Genomic DNA, 27022 nt, shown 5'->3' on the forward strand with positions numbered 1-27022 from the left:
TTTCCTTTGATGGAGTAATCCCTGCTCATAAACATTTGGTATTGAATCTGTCTTTTATTACAGTTCAAATTGCCCATAGCTAGCCATGTGGAACTATAATGAGTGCTTATGTCATTATTTTTTCCAACACATATATCAACTGAAAAGATGCAGAATTAAAGGTTTCCTATCTCTTTGTGGTTTCCAGAAGCGGATTTCAGAAAAACCAATGGTGATTAAACTCAGAAAAATCAGTTAGGGCTGCATCAACAAAGTCTGAAAATAAAAATAAACCTCTTCAGTTTCAAGCATGCGAACTTGTCTTCAATTCTATTTTTAAAAGTCTCAAATCCAAAGGTAAATTTGGCCCACAGAAGTTTTATAATCCTGTTTTTTGCAGAAAAGGCTTCCACTGCATCTACATTTGTAATGTCGCCACAATGTAGTGAGAAAGTGTTATCCTCACCTCAGCAATTTCCATGAGCTTCCTCCCCTATTCAAGTTTGAAATTAATAGTATCATAGTTACTTACCATTTCTAAACTGTGGTAAGCTACTTCAGCACAGAGATTCTCAACCCGATTAAACAATAGAATTTTCTGAGGAGATTTAAAAATAAACCCAAAGCCCAAGCATGCCCAAAGATTCTAATTTAATTGGTCTGTGCCTGGCCTGAGCACCAGTATTTTCAAAGCTCCCAAGGTGAGTTTAAAACCTTGAAAAATTAGGATGTTTTTCATAAGTTCAAAAAAGGTCTAAAATAAATCTTAATCTCAAAACAATTAGATTAGTTAGAAAATTTCCTGAGTAGCCAACCCTGACTCTACTGTATCAAATCGTTTCAGTTATATCTTCAAAATCTTAACAAACAAACAAACAAAAAACTGTGGATGAGAATTTCTTATTGTTTTTCTCTCCTATCCAGAAGACCATCAGTTAGTCCAAATATGTCATTTACAGATGAAGAACTCTATGATGAAGGAAGATTTAAAAACTGGCAGTTGGTCACCAGACTGCTTAGAATAGAACAAGAACTAGAATGCAGGTCTGAGGTTTAACTACCCTAAGCCACCTCCCTTCCTGCTCTTAGGTGCCATGCCTTACTCCATGAACACTCTGTAAACACTTCACTACCCTACAAGAGGGATATAATTTAGACATTGTCCCCTCTAAATCTCATATTGAATTATGGTCGTCAGTGTTGGAGGTGGGTCCTGGTGGTAGGTGTTTTGGTCATAGGAGCAGATCTCATGACTTGGTCCTGTCCTCGAGATATTGACTAGGTAATCACAAGGTCTCGTTGTTTGGAAGTATGCTTCACCTCCTCCCATCTGCTCTCACCATGTGAGACATCTGCTCCTCCTTTGCCTTCTGCCATGATTATAAGCTTCTGGAGGCCTCCCCAGAAGTCCAGCAGATGCCAGCACCATGCTTCCTGTAAAGCCTAGAGAACTGTGAGCCAATTAAACCTCTTTTTTAAATTGCCCAGTCTCAGGCATTTCCTTACAGCAATGCAAGAATGGCCTAACCCAGAAAATTGGTACCAGAGTAGGGTCTTGCTATAAAGATATCTGTGGTTGTGGTATTAGAACTGGGTAACAGGCAGAGGTTGAAAGATTTTGGAGCACTCAGAAGACATGAAGATGAGAGAAAGTTTGGGATTTCTGAGAGACTAGTTAAATACTTGTGGCCAAAATGCTGATAATGATATAGACTCTGTAAAGGCTGACAAGGTCTCAGATGGCAATAAGGAACTTATTGGGAGCTGAAGCAAAGGTCACTCTTGTTATGCCTTAGCAAAGAATTTGGTTGCATTGTGTTCATGCCCTAAGAATCTGTGGAAGTTTGAACTTAAGAATGATGATTTAGGGTATCTGACAAGATAAATTTCTAAGCAGTAAACCATCCTGGCTGCTTCTAACAGCCTCATCTCAGGTTCAGGAATGAAGAAATGACTTAAAATTGGAATTTGTACTTAAAAGGGAAGTAGAGTATAAAAGTTTGGAAAATTTGCTGCTTGACCATGTGGCAGAGAAAGAAAAAGCATTATCAGGAGAGAAGTTGAAATGGACTTGTAGCAACCACCTGTTAGACATATTTGTGTGACTGCAAAAGAGCCAGGTGCTAATAAACAAGAAAATGTGAAAAATTTCTTGAAGGCATTTCAGAGATATTCCAGGTAGTACCTCCCATCACAAGACCTGAGGCCTAGGAGGAAAGAATGGTTTCTGGGGCTAGGCCCAGGACCTTGCCCTGTGCAGCATCAGGACACTGCTCCCCACACCCAGGTTGCTCTGGCTCCAGCCTCAAATCAAAGGGGCTCAGGTACCGCTTGGGCCACCACTTTGTAAGGTGCAAGCTATAATCCTTGGCAGCTTCCACAATGTGTTAAGACTGCAAGCACACAGAGTACAAGAGTGAAGGAAGCTTGGCAACCTCCAGCTAGATTTCAGAGAATATATTGGAAAGCCTGGGTGCCCAGGCAAAAGCCTGCTACAGGGGCAGATCTCTCACAGAGAACCTCTAATAAAAAAGTACAGAGGAGAAATATGGGGTTGGATTCCTCACAGAGTCCTTACTGGGGCACTCCATAGTGGAGATGTGGGAAGTGGGCCACTGTTCTCCAGACTCTGAAATGGTAGAGACATCAGCAGCTTACAAACTCAGCATAGAAAAGCCACAGGGGCAGAGCTGACCAAGGTCTTGGGAGCCCACCATTGTATCAGTGTGCTTGGGATGCAGGATATGGAGTCAAGGGTTATTTTGAAGCATTAAGATTTGATGACTGCCCTGCTGGGTTTCAGACTTCCATGGGACCTGTAACTCCTTTCTTTTGGCCAATTTCTCCCTTTTGGAATGACAATGTTTACCCAATTTCTGTACCCCCATTTTATCTTGGAAGTAAGTAACTAGTTTTGATTTTATGGACTCATAAGTGGAAAGAACTGATTTCCAGATGAGACTTTGGACTTGGACTTCAGACATTTTAGTTAATGCTAAAATGAGTTAAGACTTTGGGTGACTTTTGAGAAGGCATGATTTTATTTTAGAATGTGAGAAGGACATGAGATTTGAGGAACCAGGGGCAGAATAATATAGTTTGGATGTTGTTTCCTCCAAATCTTGTGTTGAATTGTAGTTTCCAGTGTTGGAGGTAGGACATGGTGAGAGATGTTTGGATAATGGAAATGGGTCCTTCATGGCTTGTGGCTGTCCTTGAGATAGTGAGTGGGTACTTGCGAGATGTGGCTGTTTGGCAGTGTGTGGCACATCTTCAAAGCTTGCTCCTGCTCTCACCATGTGAGACACCTGCTCACTCTTTGCCTTCCACCATGATTGGGAGCTTCCTAAGGCCTCCCCAAAAGCTGAGCAGATGCCAGCACCTTGCTTCCTGTAAAGCCTGCAGAATCAGGCTTTTCTTTATAAATTATTCAATCTCAGGAATTTCTTTTTAGTGACACAAGAAGAGCCTAACGCAACAGGGCTCCAGCTCAGTCTTGCCTGGGCTCTACTCTTGCACATGAAACCTATCAGACATAATAAAGTCAGCCGCCCAAAGAATTTTATAACATCAGGTCTTTTGGGTCTGCCAGCTACAGATTCTTTGGCTCCAGGATGCCAGCCATGGGCACATAGAATACTATGGCTAAAATTGATAATTGTTTTATTTAAACACCTTACCTTACTGTTTGAGGAAATGGGGCCCAAAGAGGGTAAACCAGCCCATCTGTTCTCCTGGTGTCACAAATTTTGTGTTGGCTTTTCTAGTCAGTGAATTTCTATGATATATTTAAATTGAAAATATTCTTAAGGATACTTCAGAACAAATATTTTGAAATACTATGTTTAGCAGTGTAGTCCTTCTTCTAATGGCATCATATTAAAAAGTCTCAAAGTATAAGAGTGATTCCATGGATGTGTTTTGTTAGGAGAATTTACAAACCTATAGCCCAGCCTAACTGATATCTTCCCATCTTTCTGAAGTTCACCCTCAACTACCAGCAGAACCTCAAATCTCTATGTAAACTCTGAAGACCATTGATTTTGTCCAAAAAGCTCAAAAAAGGTAATAAAGGGAAAGTAATAAAGACAGGCTCCAGATGTCCTGACACAAAGTCTGGTGTTCTTTCTATTATATGAAACTCTTTTTTTGTGTCTCCTGCCTTTGAAATGTTTAATTTAACTAACATAGTAAGTGTTTTCATAGGAGTAATACTGTAAAAAATGGCTAGTGGTCCCCATTTGCCCAGTCATATAAGTTTTCATTTTCATCTTCTTTCTGAAAACTAAAAACACACTTAGATGTATCTTTTCACATTTCAATTTCACATCTCATTTTCCTCATCTTCCTTATATTCTCTATTTAAAGAAGTCCATGGAAATGTATTCCCTCCATTATGCTTGCAATATACAAAAATATTTTTAGGCAAACTTTATTGTCGAAAAGTAAATTAACTAATTAACTAATATCCAAAAATATTTTTAGTCAAATTTTGTTATCAAAAAGTAAATTAACTAATATTAAACACATGAAGAACCTCCAAAATAGCGCCAAACATTTATTTCCTTTTCCCCCTGAATGACTTTAAGTTAAATATTATGTATTTATATATATATATGACTTTAAGTTATAAATATTATATATATATATATGGCTTTAAGATAAATATTGTATTAGCCTTTTTGAGATGGAATTTCACTCTCATTGCCAAGGCTGGACTGCAATGGCATGATCTCGGCTCACCGCAACCTCCGCCTCCCAGGATCAAGCAATTCTCCTGCCTCAGCCTCCCAAGTAGCTGGGATAACAGACATACATTTGTTGATACATTGCCCCATACACACACCTATGTCAAATGTTCTGACTTCACTCTGCCACATGTGCCTCAGGGTTAAAGCCATGGTGACTGTTAATACATCCAAGACTCCATCCAGGGACAGTAATTACCATCAAATTCTTGAGAACCCTCATCCTCTGTCAAGACCAGCTTAGATCACTCAGATTTTTGGAGTATAGCATAGCCAAGACATAAAAATATAGTAAGGATGCAAATATAACACATTCCACAACTTAGGTGTGAATAAATAATGCAACTCATGTATCACACACTTCCTCATGAGCTCCCACCCTATAACTAATGAGAAGAAACAAAGTTTCATCTATGATTAAGTATTATTTCAGTAACTTTAACTAGTCCTTTTAGAAATATGCAGTCTCTTTTGGATAAAAATGCTGGGTCACTTAGATAAATTTCTTATACCCTGGCTCTCTTCCTAAGAGGGGGAAAGGATGTGTAAGAAAAGGAGAAAACAAAAAACATAAAAACAGATCCTTTGCCCTGGTGACTTCCGATATCCAAATGAAACCCCCTTTTTAGGCTGACGGATGCTTGTTACAGCTGAAGTCTCCAGCTCATGACTGGGGCTCCCCCAGCTTGGCCAGGGTTTCCTGGAAAGCCCTGGGTGACTCAGGCTCTCACAGGCACCATAGACCCTCCTGAGGTTTGCCAACGACTCCCAGTTGGCCCCAGGTTGGATGGTCCTATCAGATGCCCTTATTACAGAAGCCCTTATTCCCACCAGGGAAACTCTGGAAACTCTCCCTCTTGAAAATCTTTAGATATTTCCAGATCCCATCTCAACTACACAGAAAGCAAAGAAGGCCCAGAAAAGCTAAACTCACGAGTTCCTCCTGCTTATTAATCACGGACACCAAGTTTAATGGCCATGCCGCAAGCAGTGCAGAACCACTCAAGAGGTGATTGCCTTCCAGGATCTGAAACAGGGAGTGAGAAGAGGAGCTCCTCTGCCTTCAGCATTATGTTTTGCTCACTGATCTCACACTTCTCCCCACCTGCTTGCCAAAGCAGAAGAGAGGCAAACTGGGACACCTGTGTCCGCCATGCTTACTCGACTACTTCTTTCTCTGCCTTCTACTTCTCATCCTCCCAAACTCCCAGGAAATGATGGGCTTTTCTTTTGTCATGTTCTCCTGTCCAATATGGCACATCCTCCTCCTTCCTCACCTCTGTTGACTCTTTCCCATGCACAGAAACATTTTCTGTAAATGCTGTGGAGAACAATATGACCTCCAAGTTTCATGTTGGACAAGCTTCTTCCTCCTCTTGCATTCTGCCTAACACTAATGCAAAACTTTTCCCAGGCAGTTGGGGATTTGGCCATTTGGAGTGAAGGTCATATGCTCTGAAAGGCAAAGGTGAAAACTACAATAATAATTTTCTAATCTTTACCTCTATTAAACTAATCCATATCTTACTAATACTGGACCCCCGATACTGTTATACTAAGACAGATTTTCTTCAGGTAAGGGAGGGATGGAACGAAGAAACAAAGAAGACTCAAAATTCATCCTGCTAGAAGAATATTCTTAAGTCGTATAAAACATCTGCCCATATTTTAATAAAGCACATTATACTCCTCTAGGCAGATATGTGCTGATAATATCTTTAAATAGAGAAAATAATAAAAGAAGCAGTCTTCAGAAAGCTAAAGGTCTAAAGAAAGCTCTATTTGTTGAATGTTTTGCATAAGATCTGTTAAATAGCAAGATGGAATTGTATATTGCTTTTAGAAAAGCTCACTTGAGGCATTAAAGTTCTCTATAAACTTAAATTTAATTTTGTTGACTTTCAGTTTTGCACTTTCAATTTGGCATATTAAAATCCAAGACTGTTTTCCATGATCATTGGAACATTTTACTGATATTCTGATTCATATACACAGCCAGGTACAACTTCTTTTTTAATTCACATAAGGATCTATGGATTTGGATGTTACTGAAGCTGTTAAAACCAACCACGAACTCTTCCCTGTTTAAAGCCTTCCCTGTATGCGCTCTCATTTACTATGGTAATTTACCACTGATTTTTAAACATTTAGAATATGAATAATCTTTCTATTTATGCGTAAGGAAGCGTTTCCTCCGTGAAGCCCTGCAACTATTTTTATTCTGCAGAGCATATGCTATGCTAATTTAAATCTTTTTTTCTATAAATTTAGAACTTACATCTTTAAAGATTCCCAGGGGATTTAGACACTCCATGGAGCAAAATATGTTCTGAAGAGTTGACATCTGTATTGATTTAAGGCAGTTGTAACTCCAATAATATAAATCTGAAATTCTTAGTCCCACCTTATAATCACCGTTGATGGCAATTAAAAATAAACGCTACCCATTAGAAACCACTGTGGGTAAATAATTTTCTCATGTGGAAAATAAATGTAGGCATTTATGAAAATAGCCAAGCATGTGGTATATCAGAAATGAACTGTTAATCAGTGTCTGGGCTGGTGGACTATCTCATTTCTTTTCTAGCAACCGAATAAAGCCCCTCTAAGAGTGGATTATGTTTATATTCCAAAAGAAAACATTTACAGATAATTGTAACTTCCCTCATGAAGTGACTCCTGTCTGTCTGTATGTGTTGTCTTTTGCAGAAAATCCATTCTCGGGTCTATGCTATTCAGCATGACATTACAGAGTGAGCCTCCCATAGAAATGATAGCACCAGGAGTGTGGGATGTAAGTCAGCCATCCCCAGTGACCCTGCAGGTAAGTGACAGGCTACAAGATTAAAGTACACATGGCAAGTGTTGGTTGATAAGTAGTTTGCTGTCAATTATAGAAACAATTTCTTCCAGGATCACACATTTTAATAGTCTCTACCTCCAGCCTTCTGGGATTTGTGAAACCTCTGCTGCTTTTATTTTATGTACAGTACTCTCAAAGCACTTTTCTCCCAGCTTGTATAATGGCAGTTTCAAACCACGCTTCATCCAACAAGGTCATGTTGGAGAACTATGGAGTGTTGCCATTAGTATACTCACTATGGGCATTCATTTTCTATTGTCTAAAAACAATCATTGGTATGTATTATTAACTTGGTATCCTACTCACACCTGCCTCTGCTTTGTGTCATATTTCTTTAAAATCTCTTCTGTTATGTGTTTCTAAAATGACTAGCAATTAACTGAGTAGCAGGAAAAAAGACTGCAAACTAGTTATCCTTTTTTTTCTTAAAGTCTCTCCACTCTGTGTGATTTGTGATCATAAAAGAAAGGTGGTAAATTACTTCAGGCTTTCGTCCTTAGTGCTGACAGCTCCTTATGGGTTCCTAATTGTAGTTCATCAGATTGGTTGGAAATGTGAGGCATGCGCAGTCTCATATAGAGAAATGCATGGAATATGAACTTTTCATCTGTATAGGAAAAATTAGAAAATATTCTCTGGGCAGCATCCTCTAGAACAGAGATTTTCAGCCTTACCAGTATTGACATTTTGGACAAGAAAATTCTTTGTTGTGGGGGCTGTTCTGTGTATTTCAGGATGTTTAGCATCATCCCTGGCTTCTTTCCACTAGATGCCTGAGAGACTTTCTCAGTTCTGGCAATCAAAGAGTGTCTCCAGATATTGTCAAATGTGCTTTGAGAAAAGGATTTCCTTAGCTGACATCACTGCTCTGGAAGAAGTTAGTAGAGTCTCCCGGCTCTTAAGTTTCCAGGCTTGTGGTGAGGGATTTGGGACATAGAGTGGAGAAAGATGCACAGAAAAATATTTAACATGGAAAGGAAAAATTAATACTAATAAAAATATGGCATCACATTCTTGCGGAGGAAGATTCGACCAGATGACACCTAAAGATCCACTTCTAGTCTGTGGACGTGTTAAAAAAGAATGCTGATTCAGATTAGGTCTTGGCACAACATCATACACACTCCACACATGATATCTTATCAATTAGCACTTGTTCTGTTTTAAAAGAACAAAAAGATAAGTATATCCATGAATAAAGAGGAAAGACTCATCACAAACCCGGTAAACATATTCTACTAATGGAGAAAAATAGCAAAATGCTAGAGGTTCAATTCAATCACATTTGATTCATGTTTCATATATGGCTACTATGCTCCAAATATTGTGGTAAACACTGTTACAAAAATGAGCAAAGACGTAATACTAAGCCAGGAATTCAAGGAATGCAAAATCCAGCTGGAGAGACAGACTTTCACAACTCACACTGATGTAATGTGACAGATAGGATAGCCATTGTAGAGACACTAAGACAGCGAGAATTGCAATGAATATTTCTGAGGGAAAGTAAAGAAATGTAAAAAGTCTGGGGACAGACACCCAGAGGACATGACATTTGAATGCCCTTTATAGAATGAATAAATTCTCACTAACGAGTTTCAGTGGGAAGGATTATCCAGTCATAAAGGAAAGCACAATACAAACACACAGATTCAGAAAAGAGTTGGCAGTTTTAAAATATGGCAAGTTAGTTAAGATTAAAGAATAAATTATGTGAGGAACAGTGGTAAAAAAGTGGAAAACAGTGGTAAAAAAGTGAAAAACTTTCTCTACCATAGGTAGAGAAGACTACACATACTAGATTGTGTACCAAGTTTGGACATGATTATCTGGGCAGTAAGTCATAAAAAGTAGTTCTAGCAATGTTGTAGAAAATGCCTTAAAAAACAAGAAGATCGGATATGTGAACACTTACTTTTGTTTTGCTTTGAGTTTTTGTGTGTGTGTTATTGGTTGTTGTTGTTTTTTTCTTTTTTTTTTGTTGTTGTTGTTATTTTTGTTTTGTTGTGTTTTGTTGACACAGGGACTCACTCTGTCACCCAGGCTGGAGTGCAGTGGAATAACCATAGCTCACTGCAGCCTCCACCTCCTGGGTTCCAATTATTCTGTCATCTTAGCCTTTCAAGTAGCTGGAACCACAAGTGCATGCCACCACACCCTGTTATTTTTTTCTTATTTATTTATTTTTGTAGAGATGGGAGTCTCACTATGTTGCTCATGCTGGTCTTGAACTCCTGACCTCAGGCAATCCTCCTGCCTCAGCATGCCAAAGTGTTGGGATTACAGACATGAGCCACTGCATCCAGCCTGGACTAAAATATTAGAAGAATATTTTAATGATCTAAGTTAAGGATCATAGGGCCAAAAACTAAGAAAAAAAAAATTAAATGGTAGATTTTAGAAACTTTTTTTAAACAGAAAGGGGTGCAGCTATATGAAGGAAATATATAGGGCAACACAAACAGAAAATTGAATTCCTGAGTTCATAGTAATATCTTCAGTTTTAAGAATGAACACAGAGAAAGGATAGACAGTCTTCAACAGGGCAATATGATGAACTCAGTTTGAAATACCTTGCATTTTATATAGACCTATAGGGAGCCTAAGTGTAGATATAAGTGATCTTCCTTTAGGAGGACAAATGCATTTTCCATCAAACTATTTCTTGACAGGTCCAAACCACCTCAGCTTAATAAAAATTTTCAAGTATGACCATTGTCAGAGTTTTGTGGATATAAATTCATGATTTTAAGGTTCTATGGGGCAAAGAGTGATGGTGGTAGAAGAAGGAAAAGAAAATCTATCAGATGAGACTGTCCTTGATACTTCTCAGGATGAGGTGAATAGTTCCTTTATGAACACAGATTTTGGCAAGTGGAATCTGAAGGAAAACTTCAAATATTCAAGAGTGGCACAGATTTCCAGGTAAAGATCTGGATCCATAACATAATTCATCTTAAAAATAAGTGGAAGAGTGGCATGTAAATCATTCCACAGTATGCAAAAGTTAAACCATCCCATTTTTACAAAATAATTTCAAATTGTGTAGATACATTAAAAGCCTCTCAGCATGATTTTAATTGGTGATGCAATATATAAAATAAGAGTTATTAAGGTAGTAAAGACAAAACCTTTAAGACTATCAGTTTAATTGAATAGTCAGCTAAATTTAGAGCAGAATCTTTCAACCTAAAGATTATGAGATGATGAAATTACAACCAAGCTCTGCATCCCGTATTTCGTTGAGTTAGTATGAGTCTCGGGGAAAGACATTTGGCTGAGAGTTAGAAAATCTGGATTCCAGTCTTTCTTTTACAGAAAACTTTATGACGTTGAATAAGTCACCTAACCTATTTTATCCTCTGCATAATGAAAAGATTATACCAAGCCTACCTGACTTCACTTTTCTGATTGTCCTGATTAGACAGTGGTTACTGCTATGCTGCAGCCACTCCGGTATGAAAAGGGATGTGATATGACACAGGATGTGATCGCTTTCAGTCAATACTTTTTTCAGGTCCTATGGTTGATTTAGGTACCAACCGGAAGCAGTGGACAGAGTAAAACAGATTTTAGTTCAGAAATGCAGGCAGATGATACATAAGTTATTGCTTGACTCACTTAGCCTGGATCTCCCTCAACTTCCTGCCTCTCCCTGAATGCAATGTAGTGGAACAGCTCTGTCACATATTCAAGCACTAAATGCAGAGCTGTTTCATAATAATTCATGCAGTTCTTGTTCTAGTCTATGTTTCTTTATTATTATTATTTTTTGGAAACAAAGTCTCACTCTGTCACCCAGGCTGGAGTGCAGTGGCATGAACTCGGCTCACTGCAACCTCCTCCTCCTGGGCTCAAACAATTCTCCTGCCTCAGCCTCCCGAGTAGCTGGGATTACAGGTGCACACCACCATACCCAGCTAATTTTTGTAACTTAGTAGAAACGGTATTTCACCATGTTGGCCAGGTTGGTTTTGAACTCCTGACCTCAGGTAGTCCACCGCATCTCGGCCTCCCAAAGTGCCGGGATCTGTGTTTCTCTACTTCCTCACCTCCCCGTTTGTATCTAAAATCACTGTATTCTGGCTTGCCACCACTCTTAACTGCGATTAGGTACCTGCTAATTCCTAGGTGCCAAATCCAGTGGTGGTTTTCAGTCCTCATCAGGCTAGCCCTCCCTTTGCTCTTCTTGGCACTGTCTGTCTCTTCCCCATAACTGAACTCCCTCCTCTTCTTCACAGAGATTGAACTTTCTCCCTCCTCCTTCCACAGAACTGAACCCCCTCCTCCTCTGGCTTTGGTGTTACTGCCCTCAGTTATCTCCTTCCACTGTTCTCTGGCCATCCTTTGTCTGCTTCCCAGGCTCTCACCAAGGACAATTCTCAAAGGTTCAGTCTGCAGCCCGCTGCCCTGCACAGTGCACATATTCTCCCTGGATGCTCTCATTCATTTATTTTCTTTAAAAAAAAAAACAAACAGCTTTCTTGAGATATAATTCACATACCATACTATCCTCTCATTTAAAGTGTGCAATTCAGTAGTTTTTAGTATTTTCACAGATACATGCAACTATCACCGTAGTCAATTTCAGATCATTTTCATCACATCAAAAAAGAAATCCCATATCCCTTAGCTCTCACCTCCTATTTCCCCAATCCTAAGCAACCATTAGTTTTCTTTCTGTCTCTATCAATTTGACTATTTGGGGCATTTCATGTAACTGGAATCATACAATCTGTGATCTTATTTGTGGCCAGCTTCTGTTACTTAGCATGATATTTTAAAGGGCATCCAGGTGGTAGCCCCGATTGGGATTATTCCTTTTTCTATATTACATATACATTTTTATACAATAATATTACATTATTGTAATATGTACATATGAATATACCATCCTATTTATTAATTTATCAGTCAATGTACATTTGGATTCTTTCCACTATGTAGCTATTAAGAATATTGCTGTTATGAACACGTATGGACACGTTTTTGTGTGAACGTGTTTTCATCTTTCTTGAATACATGCTGAGCCATGGAATTACTGGATCTCCTACATTTCTAAGGTTCTTGTCTCAATATCTATATAAGTGTACTTCTGAGTCTGTATCTCTAGTTCAGACTTCTTCACACCTCAAGTTTCAGACAAATATAGCCGCATACTTGCTGAAACTCCCACCTGGATATTCTATTGGCAGCTTCAAATGAAACATGCCCCAAACGGAGCCCACTTCCTCTCCAAAACTACTTTCACCCTCTGAATTCTTTATGTCTGCTCATGCCCCACATACACCTACCTGTTTTTCTTGCTTCCTTCTTTCTTTCTCTCTACTCATATCCAGTCCATACTACATCCTGCCAATTTATCTTCTATATTTTTATTGCCTATCCTCTCAATTCCTCACCTCATCTGCTGGTTTCCTTGGCTTTAGTTTTGTCATTCTCTAATCCAAAATTTATGGAGTCACAAGGGTGATCCTCCTAAAACTTAAGTCTGAACCTGCCAGTTCCCTGCTTAGACTCTTCAATAACTCAGCGCTACCCTGAGGATTAAGGCCAACTTCTGTAGCATGACCCCTCTTCCATTGCTTCTCTTGCCAGTCCCTGTTTGACATTTCAAGCTTCAACAACTTTGAAAATGTTGTCATTTCTGACATGCACGGTCCTGCTTTCACCTTATGTAAATTTATGAATACTGTTCCCTGTCTATAATGTGCCCTCTCCCCTTCACCCTCCACTGTCCACCCGTCCTCTGACTCTGTGTAAATGAGATTCATCTTTTTCCATCCATGGACCCTCTAGAAATCTCTCCCTCACCCCCTCCACTCTTCTCACGCCAAGCAGAGATAAGTGCCCTTCTTCTATGTTCACATAATACCCAATAGCATTTTTATCAACACATTTACCACATCATATTCCTTTCCACTGACTGAGTGATCTCTGATGGCATTGAAGGTATTTTATCACGAGAATCTAACACAGTAGTTGGAATAATTTATTTGTTAAATTAATGATATGTATCCATATTTCTGATGACTACAAAAACACCGCCCACAGGTATGTCCCAATTTAGCCCTTTGGTCCACTTATCTGAACCTGAATACCAAAATGTTTAGCTCTTCCTTTTAGCTACGCGAGACATCTCCTTAAACCACAGATCTTACTCACTCATTCAAAATGTTTTACTTTATCTAACATTTTAGTACATGCTTATCTTCCATTATCGTCAGTGTTAGGAAGAAGCACCAGTCTTATCATTGATACAGAGTTTTTAGAACACGTTATATTTTGATTTCTAATGTAACAGAGATCCTTTTTTTTTCTCACTCCAAAACCACCATATGGATCCTTCTTTTACAACTCCTTTTTTCAGACTCACCACAATTGCCACCCCGTTAGCAGTTATCCTTCCTTCCTCTGAACTGCAATAGAACTCAGGGTCTAACATGTGTATGTGTTTCCTTTTCTTTTCTTTTTTTTTTTTTTTGTGAGACAGTGTCTTACTCCGTCACCCCAGCTGGAGTGCAGTGGCACATGATCTCAGCTCACTGTAACCTCCAGCTCCATGGTTCAAGCAATTCTGTCTCGTGCCTCAGCCTCCCAAGTAGCTGGAATTACAGGGTATGCCACCTTACGTGGCTACTTTATATTTTTAATAGACACAGGGTTTCACCATGTTGGCCAGGCTGGTCTGGAACTGCTGACCTCAAGTGATCTGTCTGCCTCAGTCTCCCAAAGTCCTGGGATTACAGGCATGAGACACCACGCCCAGCAGGTGTGTCTTATAATACCAACCCACACACAGTTAAAGTGGAAGTTCTTGGAATAATCTGACAGAATCATGGGAACCCAAAATTGGCCCAGGGGCACCTTATGGCTATGGTTGTGGGGCATGGACACTGGGGACATTCACAACAGCTCCCTTAAGCAGTGCCAAGTCATGAAGCCATAATAGAAATCACGGTGGCCTAGTGTGAATGACAAAGGATGAACAGAAGAAATGAAGCAAGATGAATCATTGGAACACAAGAAGTTGATATCCAAATGTGTAAGGAGGTGTGAATTAGAAGGGAGCATTACCAGGTTTGAATATCTTCCTCTATCCCCCCAAAAAACCCATATTGTTGTTGTTGTTGTTAAAATCAGGAGTGTATCCTCAAGGCTTAGCCAGGAATATGAAAAATAGATGTCATGACGCATGCGATGCTGACATTTGAGTACATCTCCTGGAGCGTTCCTTTAAAAAGAAATTTGAGACCAAGGCCAGGCTTGGTCAGCCACAGCCATAGAAGGAGAAAGAACAGAGTCGAATGTTTGTCAGTACTGAAAGCACAACAATGATACACAGCTTTGGGGTGCTATGTATTTATTATTCTCTATTCTAATTGTTAATGTGTGTGCCTTTTCTCCTCAATTAGACTTTAAGTTATCAGAAAATAATAGATATTACTTATATCTTCCATAATGTATGGTGCCTAAAAGTGTTCTAAAGCAAATGCATTAAAGCATAGTTTTGGGGAAGTTTTCTCTTATAAAGAGTACAAAAGGCAACTAGGAAAAATTCCAACATTTTCTATAGCAACACAAGAATCAGTAGCTATTTAGCCTCATAATTCATGAAAAAATGCAATTTGATAAAAGATCTCACTCACGTGTCAGAAATAAAAATTGTTTCCTAAGTGAAATATATACAAATAATTTATTGTAGGTTTGTACACGGGAGTTATTTTGTATGCTCATCTACTCTTCTCAGTTTTCCCATCCACCATGCCATTTACTTAGTATCAACATAAAATTGTACTAACTCATTAAGAGCTGTTTAAAAATATTTGTCCATATAAAGAGTAGCATGTAACTTGCTCGTACTGGATGCCCTTCCCTCTGAGGTACCAAAGTTCATCTTTCAAGATCAATCTTTGTCAAGAGGCAAACTTTGCTGTAATGTTTCAGTTAAGCTGATCTCGTACTTGTTTCTTTTATCATGGTGGAGTAATTGATACACTGTAATGCAGATTATATCAAACACAAAAATTATAACAAATGCTAGAGGTTATAGAAATTACTAAAACTTTTTCAAATAAATAAGCGCTCAAATATATTAAACTGTATTTCAAACTGAAACTCATACCATCTGCTTTGTAAGGTTCCTCAATTTTCTCTGAGATTCCAACCTAACATAATTCAGCAGAAAAAAAATAATGTCTGTGGGATTTCTATTATTAAAATGAAAAAAAAAAACCAGTATGTGTGATAACATTAAGCAAACCTATGGAGCTCTAAAATATCCAGCTTATTTACATAGTCTGGAACTATCTTTTTGTTAACTGTAATTTTATTTACTAGAATCAGATTCTGAATCACTGAAACATGGTTTAATGGTAAGTAGATTGAGCCAGGAAAAAAAGGAGGCCGGATTCTGGAACTGTCTATAAATCTGAACTACAGAACCAAAGCAGAAATATTCTATTTGACTTTTTACTAACACAACAGTTCTTTATCAAAGAAGAGCTCACTCGTGTGTACAAAATGATTCCCAGACTTGCAGATTTCATGAACTAGAGATCAATATAGATTAACTCTATTTTCTCAAGCGGGTTACTTGAAAAAAGCATAATTACCAATGTTAAATTTCATCATTTCATAAGGAGACCTTTTAACACCAAAATGTAAAAAGGATATAATGTCAGCATTAACCAAAAATGTAACATATTAATCTTTATGGAGAGACCACATATTATTATTTCTCTTATTTTCCCTCAGACAACATTACAGGTGACCCATCTATACCATTTGTATAAATAATTGGCTAAATACCTTGTATATTTAGATCCTAAGTCCAACCTCTAATAATTATTTTAGAAATTATTTTAAAATTATAAATAGCACAGAAAAAATAGAAGTTGTTCCATTCTTTAGTTTCTATAAATCTAAGATAAGAGTATTAAATCAATAATGTATTTTGAGACACCTTCAACACATATCAAATCATTTTTTTTCTTTCAGATTGATTTTCCAGCTACTGGGTGGGAGTATGTGAAACCTGATTCTGAAGAAAATGGAAGTAATCTTGAAAAGCCACCAAAGGAGTGTTTAAAACATATTGCCAGACTTTCACAGAAACAGACTCCCCTACTGTAAGTGACCTAGGTCTTGTAAGTGAATTTTGCCTGCTGTTTATGATTTCCTCAATCATTCTTGAAGTATGATATCTTCAAAGAGTGAGCCTTCCTTCCTACATAACTCATTTCATTTCCTAATGTCATGCTTGGATGGTTAATTAATGTTTAGGACGTAAATAAGTAATTCTGTGTGCTTTTAACAATTTGTTTCCTGTGGTCTTGAGGAAAAGTAAAAAGTTTGGAAATTATTCCGTTCAAAATAACAAAGCAGAGAGTGATCAGATGTATATCAGCACAGAGCACTGATAGACCATCTTTCAACCTTCCTTCCAGGAGGTAGAAAGTTGTTTTAGTCAACAGGGAAAAGCAACATTTAATTAAGGCAGATTTTAAAAAGAGTAGTAAAGAAATAAGTCTTGTTTTAATAGCACAAAATTAGTGACTAAGGAGTACTTTGTAAAACGATAATTCTTTGAATAGAACCAAAATCCCGGGAAGAACTATTAGAGAATTAGTGGCATTTGTACTCGTTACCTGGCAAAATGCATGTCACAGCTGATTATGCTCATTAATAACACGCCAAAGGCATCAGACTGAAAAAGTCTCTCTCTCTTTCTCTCTCTCTCTCTCTGTGTGTGTGTGTGTGTGTGTGTGCGCACGTGCATATGTGTGTGTGAGAGAGAGAAAAGATATATAACGTGATAACAGACTTTACTCCAAGAGTGAAAATTAATGTAAAGGTTTTGAACAAGGGAATTACGTGAGCAGAAGAATCTTGAGTGATCCCTTTGACCACAAGTTGCAGAATGGATTGGAGTAGATGTGACAGTAGAAGCAAGCAGCACAGCAAGGAGGTGAATGTAACAGTTTAGGCAAGAGATCATGATGGCTAGAACTAAGATGATAGCAGTGGATATTAATAGAAGTGGCTAGATTTGGGAGACATATTTTGGCAATTGAGAAGACATAACTTGATGATTAATTAGAATTTTGGAGTAAGTCCATTAAGAAATTAAAGAGTCAAGGTTAAGTCAATAGAGAGTCCAAAATTTTGAGTTGATCAACTTGGCGGATGGTAGAGTCATTTTCGGGAGGAGGAGTCAGCTTGGGCCATCCCATACTAGGGCAATGAGTGTGATCAGTTTTCTTTTGAGTAATCTTGCTACTTTCCTACTCTCTAATTTCAATATTTATTACTGTTTTTCTCATTCACTTCAAGCCAGGAACATCAAACTCCTTTTTAAACTTCAAATGTGCTGGTCCTGCTCTCGTCTCAAGGCCTTTTTATTTGATATTCCCTCTGCCTGAAAAACTGTTTCCTAAGTTCTTCACATTACTAAATTATCTCATCCTTTAGACTTTCACTTAAATGTCACCTCAAAAAGTCCTTCTTTGACTACTCTATGTGATGAAGCCTTGTTTCCCTCACTCTGTATCACATTACCTTTTATGTTATCACACTTAACACTAGCTATTATCCTGCTCACTCATGTGTTTAGCTCTTCTTCCTCTCAGTGATTTGTAAGAACTGGAAAAAGCAAAGAACCCATCTTTCTTGTTTATCACTATATTTCTAATGCTATACACTGATAACAATGTGTGTGAAATAAGTAGATTATAAGGACAGAATTGACTTTACATAGTTTCTGGTATAAAAAGTTGACTTAAGAACTGAAGATGACAGAAGATTCTCATAGTCTTCATGACACATATGTTGACAATCCATTGTCATACTAGACTACTGTCATCTTAACTAGATGAAGCTTCTTTTCCTGTCTTACTTCAAAATGTAAAACCGTGTGTTCAATAAGTGTGCCACAAATAAGAGGCTAGCATATTTATACTTAGGTTTTTAATATGAAAAAGATACCTTGAAATTTTAAATATATGCAAACAAAAAGAGGTCAAAACCAACAAATAATAATCATGGTAACTGCCTTTAAATATCAGAGGTTTGTGTTTTTAAATTAACCCCAGTGAATTCTAATTGTTTTATATTTCAGTTTCTATTTAAGCTAATAACATTCATAAAACAAGCAACATTTTCCTCTGTTTCACCCACTCAAATACAATTATTAATGTTCAGCATGGCGCAATTTTATTCTGGACTGTGAAAACAGATGGAGAACAGCCTTCAATGTGGTGAAACTTGTGTTAGAATCAGATTAACCTCAGTTTCCCAGTGCCACATTTTATCATTTAGTTGATGACTTAATTATTCCTTCTTTAAAACTGACCAAAAGTAATCACAGTGAGGAAGTTCAGACTCAATGGAACTCATGAAAATATGCCTGTGATATTTGTAAAAAATAAAAATTGAAAAAAAAAATCTTCTTGATATCAACCAAAATATGCTTCCAAATCTAAAGACCCTAGAATGAAATATGTAACCGTATATGTTCTAAAATAGATTAGTGCTTCTACTTCTACCGTGAAGAATATCTAGTGCAAGACCAATCCCCCTGACTGACAGAACTATGATGAGAGAAAGATATGAAGCAACTGTTTTCATAAATTAAACAGAGAGGACTTGAGGTAAGCCTTGAGGTAAAGTGGCTTCCAGCCTGGAGTCACTTTCTATACCTGGGTCCTCCCACATGACTTGGGAAGGTAGAATATAAGAAGAGAATGCAGCTCCTGCTGAGATATTTTTAAAAAGGCAGAATTTAGAGTTCAGTGATGCTAAGGCAGCTGGCATCTTCAGAGCATCATACCGCAGGACGAGAGCTACAGAAATCTGTATTGGAGTCTTCTTAAATATTTAGTTGAGTGCTAAACTACTCATGAGCAGGTGGAAACTTTCCAGGGCTTACAAGAGAACTACTTCAGGGAGATATAAAATAAATGTGATTTGAGAAGCCACACAATGCTGGAAGACATAGAAATTCTGACCAATAAGAATGGAGAAAGCTTACAGACCATCCCTTACATTTAATAAAGAAACCAAAATGATGCATATTAGGATTAAGTCCATTCTAGCCCTAGATTAAAGACTGTAGTAGGCTCAACCTAACAAATAATAAAAACCAGTCTCAAAAAAATTGAGCTGATCTTCCAGTAATTGAACTGTCTACTAAAAAAAATGAGATTCAACACCTAAAAAATAGCAGAATGCTGACTCTGAATAATGTACTATTCTAAATGTCTAGCATATGATCAATAATTGAGAAAACTATTGGAAAATGTCTAGTATACAATCAGTAACTAGGAAAATAATTGGAAGGAATCAGGAAAATATAAAAATAGCCTGGGGAGAGGAAGTGGTAAATAGAAACAGATCCGAAGAGTTTTAAATTAGCAAATAATGATTTCAATACAGCTATTATAAAGATATTTAATGATTTTTTAAAAGATGTATATGAATGAAAAAATGAATCATACTAAAAAAAATGGAAATTTAAGAACTGAAAACACAATACCTAAAATATTTGTTTAAAAAATCAGTAAATGGGCTTAATAGATTGAAAAATGCAAGAAAAAAGGAACAGTGAGCTGGAAGACAGGGCAATAGGAATTACCCCCATGTTAAGGTACAAAAAGAAAATAAACCTTGAAAATAATGAGAGCACCTTGTGACCTAAGGGACAACATTAAACAATATGTGTGCATTGGACACACCAGAAAGGAGAAAGATACTGAGGCAAAAATAATTAAGGAGATGGCCAAATTTTACAAATTTGATTTCTTTGTAAAAATTAACCTACAAATATAAGAAGTAAAAGTCTTAGTAACCCCTAAGCAAATACATACTCTCTCTCTTCCGTCCTTCCTTTTTCTTTCTTTTTCTTTTTTTCTTTCTTTCTTTCTTTTTTCCTTTCTTTGTTTCTCTTTCTTTCTTTCTCTCTCTTTCTCTTTCTTTTCTCTCTTTCTTTCTTACTTTCTTTCTTTCTTCTTTCTTTCCTTCTTTCTCTCTCTGTCTTTCTTTTGTTTCTCTCTCACACACACACCCTAAATACATTATAGAGAAATTGCTGAAATTTCTTTTTTCTTGATTTCCTTTCTCTTTCTTTTCTTTCTTTCTTTCATTTTTTCTTTCTTTCCTTCTTTCTCTCTCTCTTCCTTTTCTTTCTTTCTCTCTCTCTCTCACACACTCCCTAGATACATTATAGAGAAATAAATGAAAAATAAGATAAATATAAAAATTTAGAAACATCAGAGAAAATAAACAACTTCCATATAGAGAAACAACTATAATATTAATATTATAATATTCTATATAAAACACTAAATACAGGCTTCTCATCAAAAAAAAAAAGGCAGTAGAATACTATCTTTGTGTGTTAAAGATGAAAACAACTTTTTCAAATTAGAACTCTATACACAGTAAAATTGTATTTCTTAAAATTAAGGCCAAATGAAGATATTTTCAACCAAATGAAGCTGAGTTAGTTTATTATCAGTTCATACGTACTATACAAAATAATAAAATAAGTACTTCAAGCAGGAAGAAAATGATACTAGATGGAAACTCAAATCTATAAGAAGAAATGAAAAATACCCCAAAATAGGTAAATAAATAAAAATAGTTTCATTTACACATTTATTAATTTATTTTAAAAGTGATTAAAGAAAAATGAATCACAATGTACTCTGAGTTTATAATATATAAAAAATAAAATTTATAATAACTTCAATAAGAATGAAAATGGAAAATGGAAGTAAACTGTTCCAAGTTTTTTATATTACATGTAAGGATGCATAATGTTAATTCATGATTGACTGTAATATGCTTAAACAAAGATATTTTAATCTCTAGGAAAACCACACCCCTTAAATTTTAAGAGTATATTTAAAAGCCAAGGAGAAGATAAAAATGAAATATAACAGAAAAAAATCTAAAAGGAAACATAAAAAAGAAAAAAGGGGACTAAGAAATGGTTTGGACAAAGAAAAAAAAACACCTCACAGAAACAAATAGCAATACAGTGAGCCATTGGTATGATTAGGTGACCATATCAACATGATATTAAATGTAAACACACTAAGAACTCAAATAAAAAAGCAGAAGTTGTCAGCCTACATCAAAAAAGCAATATATAACTGTATTCTGTTTACAGGAATATGTTTTGTATATAAGCAATTAGATTAAAAGTAAAAGAATATTTACCAGGAAAATCATATCACCTTGCAAGATCTAGAAAAAAAGTGATAAAGTTCAATACCCATTCATGTTAAAACTAGAAATAAAATGAAACTTTCTCAACCTTGAAAAGTGATCTATGAAAAGTTTATATAGTATCACGTTAAATCATGTAAGAATGAATCCTTTCTCCTAAGGCTGGAAACAAAGCCACAATGTCTGCTTCAAACATTTATCTTTAATCTTGTATGGGAAATCCCAGCCAGCACACTATGTGAAAAAAAAAAATTAAGGTAAAAATTGAAAAGGAAGAAATAACACTGACTATTTTCACACAGCATGGTTATGTAACGGTCATAACACTTAAGATAAATGTACAAGATCTAATTGTGTTCCAGTAAAAATATATATGAAATAAATTGTTTTGGAATTGTATTTACTACATCAAAATTTTATTTACTAAAATTTTACTAATTTTTTACTAAAATTTAGTAAATTATTTAATAAAATTTTATTTACTGAAAAGTGTAAAACTTTGCTAAGGAAAATTAAGGAAAATCTAAATAAATGAAAAATATGCTGCATTTATTGATTGAAAGATTCCTATGGTTAAGATGATAATTCTCTCGAAACTCATCTGTAAATAAAATATAATCCCAATGAAAATCTCAGCAGATTTTTGTACAAATTGAAAAGTTGTCTTCAGTATTTATGTGGAATGCAAAAAACCTAGAATAGTCAAAGCAATCATGAAAAAAGAACAAAGTCTGACTTCATAACGTGTGTGGATTTATGTACTATAAATTTACAGCAATTAAGCTAGTGTGATATAGCTTAAGGATAGGCAAATAGGTCAATGGAATAGAATTCGGTGTAGATAGAATAGAAAGCCAGAGACCCATTTGTAGGTTCAATGTATTTTTGACAATGCCACCCACGCCATAAATGAAAAAAGTACTTTCAGCAAGTAAAATATTGCTTTCAGAATACTTGAGGAAAAAAACCACAAGAATGAATGTTAACATAGCCAATGTTAAACAAATAGAGAAAGTAATAACTATTTAAATATTTCTGAATTGGACATCATCAAAATGTAAAACTATTCATGAAAAGCCCCTGTTAAGGAAATCTATAGGCAAGCCACATTCTGAGAAAAAATATGTGCAAACATTTATATGACAAACTCTTTGTATCCAGAGTTTGGATCTAAAGAAATCATGCAAATGAATCTAAACAAACAAGTAGGGAGAAGACATGAGAAGAGAGCTCCAACAAAAGATATAAGAAAATAGCATATGAAAAATTGCTTAGACCCCGAGTAAATATAAATTAGAAGCACAATGAGATACCACTATACACTCATTAGAATGGATAACATTATAAAGACAGACAAAATCAAGAGTTTGCAAGAATTTGGTACAAATGGAACTATCATACTCTGCAAGCAATAATGTAAAATTTTACAATTACTTCAGACAACAGTTTCACAATTTTTTGTAAAGATAAATACCTAACACATAACCACGTCCTTCCTCTCATAGATATTTCCTAGGAGAAATGAAAAATACATTCATATAAAAACTTGTACACAAATGATCACAGCACTTTTATTCATAATACCCCCCAAAAGGAAGCAACCCAAATGTCCATCAAACAGTAGAGTGAATAAGTAAATAATGGCACAGTTACACAAAGGAATAATATTCATTAATTAAAAGGAATTAACTATTGACAAACTCAACCGATATGGATGATTTCAAAAACATTATATAATGGAGTGAAAGAAGCCATAAATGAAAACATATTTACTCTATGATTCCATTTATATGAAGTTCTAAAAGGTTAATATTTATCGAGAGAGAAAGAAATGATACCAGTGCTTGCCTCTGATGACATGAAAAAAACTGTTTTATATCTTGATATGAGTGTGGTTGTTATCTGGTATACGTATTTGTAATAATTTATTGAACTGAATCTGTGGCATGTCCTTGAATGTGGATTTGCTTTAACAAAAGGAGCTAAAAAAAAGAAAGAAAGCATTGTTCAGTATTGGGGAAACAAATTTAATCTGAGCAAATATGTTTTAGTAATTTCACTATGGATATTTTTTCTTCTGTGGCTTTTTCAGAGGAAAAGGTGGTAGCAAAATATAAGAAAAGGAACCTAAACACACCTTCAAAATCACCTATAATCCAATTTTTTCTTTTTACAGATGAGGAAAATTTTAACATGAATTATAGAGAAACATAGACTTTTAAAAGATTTTTATATGTTTCATTAGCTTTCTTGGGAGTTTCAGCAGATTCAAGCTCAGTGTCAGTTTGGAGGAGAGAGTGCTCAAAAGCCATTGTCGTGCGAGGGAAGCTGTCCTCCAATTGAACTGTGGTCCTGAATACTTCCACTGGAGTGTGAGCAAAACATGATAAATTGTCAGCAAGTCAAGGCCCTAGTCCTAGATTTAGATCTTTTATTTCAGACTACTCTCCAGGGGGAAATACTTGAGCATATAAGAAACTAGCATCACTGACATTTTCACGCCAAACTTCCCATGAACTCTGAACATTTAAAGACATAATCCAGGGATGAATTGAGATCTTTGTTTTTGAAGTTAACAACAGCAAAGATTTCTGAACTCTGATAAAACTTACTTTGAGATGAAGAAATATCATTACTAAAATATGCCATTTTTTTCATAGGCCCACTTGGATCTCAGTTAATTTGTAAAAAAGAAAAAAGAAAAAAGAAAGTAAATGGTTGATTACCTTTGTTCTAAATAGGATGTGTCACAGGATTCAGATAAACTTGGTTTTCCCTAGGGGAGAGAGATTTTGCCAACCAAAATGACATATTAAAAAACAAAACAAAACAAAACACACAAATAAGAGTGAACAAAAATAAATGTGAGTTATCTGAATTGATTTGAGAGTTATCTGAAATGATTTTTTCTTTTTCAAAATAATAATACAAAAGAATAAAGTTAGTGGAAAATAAACTGATGAAATAACCTATGAAGCTATCCCAGGAAGGTAAAAGACGTTTTTAAAAGTAAACTAAAATAAAATTCAAAGAAGTACAGTAAGGTTTGGTACTGCATATTTATAGCAACATTTGTTAGTGCAGCAAACTCCACTAAATTACTGTTTCCAATCTGGTTTTTCAGACTCTCTGAAGAAAAGAAAAGATATTTGTGGTTTTATCGCTTCTACTGCAATAATGAAAACTGCTCCCTTCCTTTAGTCCTGGGTAGTGCCCCTGGATGGGATGAAAGGACTGTTTCAGAAATGCATACCATTTTGAGAAGATGGACATTTTCTCAACCTTTAGAGGCTCTTGGGCTTTTGACTTCCAGGTAAGAATTGCATAACAAGCATGATATTGCTGACTGAGAAGAACTTTCTTGAAGAGAAATATAGAACCATATAATTAATTCAATAGCTATTCTGTTTGTTCTCAATTTTGATAGTTATGGATATTAATTTTAGATAAATGTAAGCTATGAATATAAATTTTAAACAAATATAAGTTATAATCATGTCTTCTGCCCTAAGCTTGTGGTATAATAAATGGTAGAAGTTTCTTAAATGAGGAGTCTAGTTCTTACAGAAATAATTTATAATTAAACAGGGAAAAATAAAAATCCCTACTTCTTCTCTCAGACTAAAAGCATCTTTAAAAATTAGGATCATTTTTTGTACTATTAAAATATGCAAAGTTTAGCAAAATGCCCTGTGTAAAGTAGGTGTACAATTAATATGATAATGACGATGATAGGAATAAAAGAAAAAAATATATTCCTTGCATGTCCTTGAGATCTTCACTCAGAATCAAATGCATGGAGCACCAGGAAAGGGCTAATGATGTCTTCTTGTTAAAGAGAAATTTGTAGGAATAACTGTGGTAGCTGGCTCTGGTCCAGAAGAAACAAGTCTTCCTTGGCTTCCCTTTTATATTCAAAGCCAAGAAAAGATATTTTAAGTCTGTCCTGATAGCATCAGCTCACTGATGACATGAAGAAAGTCTGCAATCTCTTGAGCCAGGCAAAAAATTGTGAAACCCAACTCTATTCTGAATCCATTCTCAAGAACCCGAGAGGAGGAGAAAGCTGGGAAAGGGAGTTAGTTACATGAAGAACTTTCTTCATGTGACCTAAATTGACTTTGAAAGATTTATTTACTAATTTGTGTCCTTCAGAAAACTTCTGAGGTGGGTAAAGGGGAGAGTGGGTTTTTCGAGCTTCTCAGTCACTGAATCTCGAAATTTACATACTATCTTTGTGCTCCTCACTTTGAAGATTTTATTAGTTTTATGGCTTCTTCCATTAACTGATGTGTGCTTAGATGCCTACCTCTTTCTTTGTATATATAATGGAATATATATATATATATTTGCTTCTGTTATTGAGCTTGCAACTTTTTTCTTTTATAAAGTTTCTTGTGTGGGGTCTTCTCTGACCTCACCATGTAGAATTGATCACTCCTGGACTAGTACAGTGCTCTATTACTTTATACATTGCATTTTATGGTAACGTGTTTATATGCAACATGTAAAATGTGTATATTTTCACTCACATCTGACTCAGAGCCACTCAAGGCAAAACAGATCCTCTCAATGTTTCTGTTTCCTGAAGGCTTAGTATTACCTAAGACATATTAATTCCTCAGTATCGAACCAATCACTTTTTAGATACATTATTATTATTTGTACAGTAGTTTAACATTTAAATTATAAGCAATTTGAGGACACTATCATTACTATTCATCTCCTACATGACTTTGTACAGTTGCATTAGTTAATAAAATAATTATATGGTAATTAACAATGGATTGGTTTCATTGGGATATTAATAATTCATCATGCTAGTGTTTAAATATCCTTTTGGAAAAAAGATCTCATTTCCAACATAATCCTAACCCCTTTTTCTGGTTTAGATGTAAGAACAGCTAAAATCTGTAAAATTATTATGCTAAACTCTAGCTGGTTTTTGCTGAAGTTAGACTTGGGCTATTAGCACAATTATTATTTTGTCATTCTTGAACTGATTAACTAATGGAGAGTTCATTCAAAATGTGACAGTTACAACTGACAGAATAAGAGAAAATAAACATCTGACAAGGAAATTTTATTCAAAACATATAAAGACTCTTAAAACTCAAAAGCAGGCCGAGCGCGGTGGCTCAAGCCTGTAATCCCAGCACTTTGGGAGGCCGAGACGGGCGGATCACGAGGTCAGGAGATC

At 36.0% G+C, this 27022-nt stretch overlaps 1 protein-coding gene across 3 annotated transcripts in view; it reads left to right on the forward strand.

The window, feature by feature from the left end:
* The window catches only part of PIK3C2G (phosphatidylinositol-4-phosphate 3-kinase, catalytic subunit type 2 gamma), a 382509-nt gene that overhangs the window by 91502 nt on the left and 263985 nt on the right, over positions 1-27022 (forward strand). For all 3 annotated transcript variants that reach the window (XM_011954723.1, XM_011954732.1, XM_011954742.1), the window contains 3 exons: positions 7437-7551; positions 16591-16721; positions 24947-25135. In XM_011954723.1, the coding sequence (XP_011810113.1) occupies positions 7437-7551; positions 16591-16721; positions 24947-25135 (435 nt within the window). The remainder of the gene's footprint in view (positions 1-7436; positions 7552-16590; positions 16722-24946; positions 25136-27022) is intronic.

Source organism: Colobus angolensis, unplaced genomic scaffold (assembly GCF_000951035.1).
Source record: "Colobus angolensis palliatus isolate OR3802 unplaced genomic scaffold, Cang.pa_1.0 Scaffold11, whole genome shotgun sequence".
Taxonomy (NCBI): domain Eukaryota; kingdom Metazoa; phylum Chordata; class Mammalia; order Primates; family Cercopithecidae; genus Colobus; species Colobus angolensis.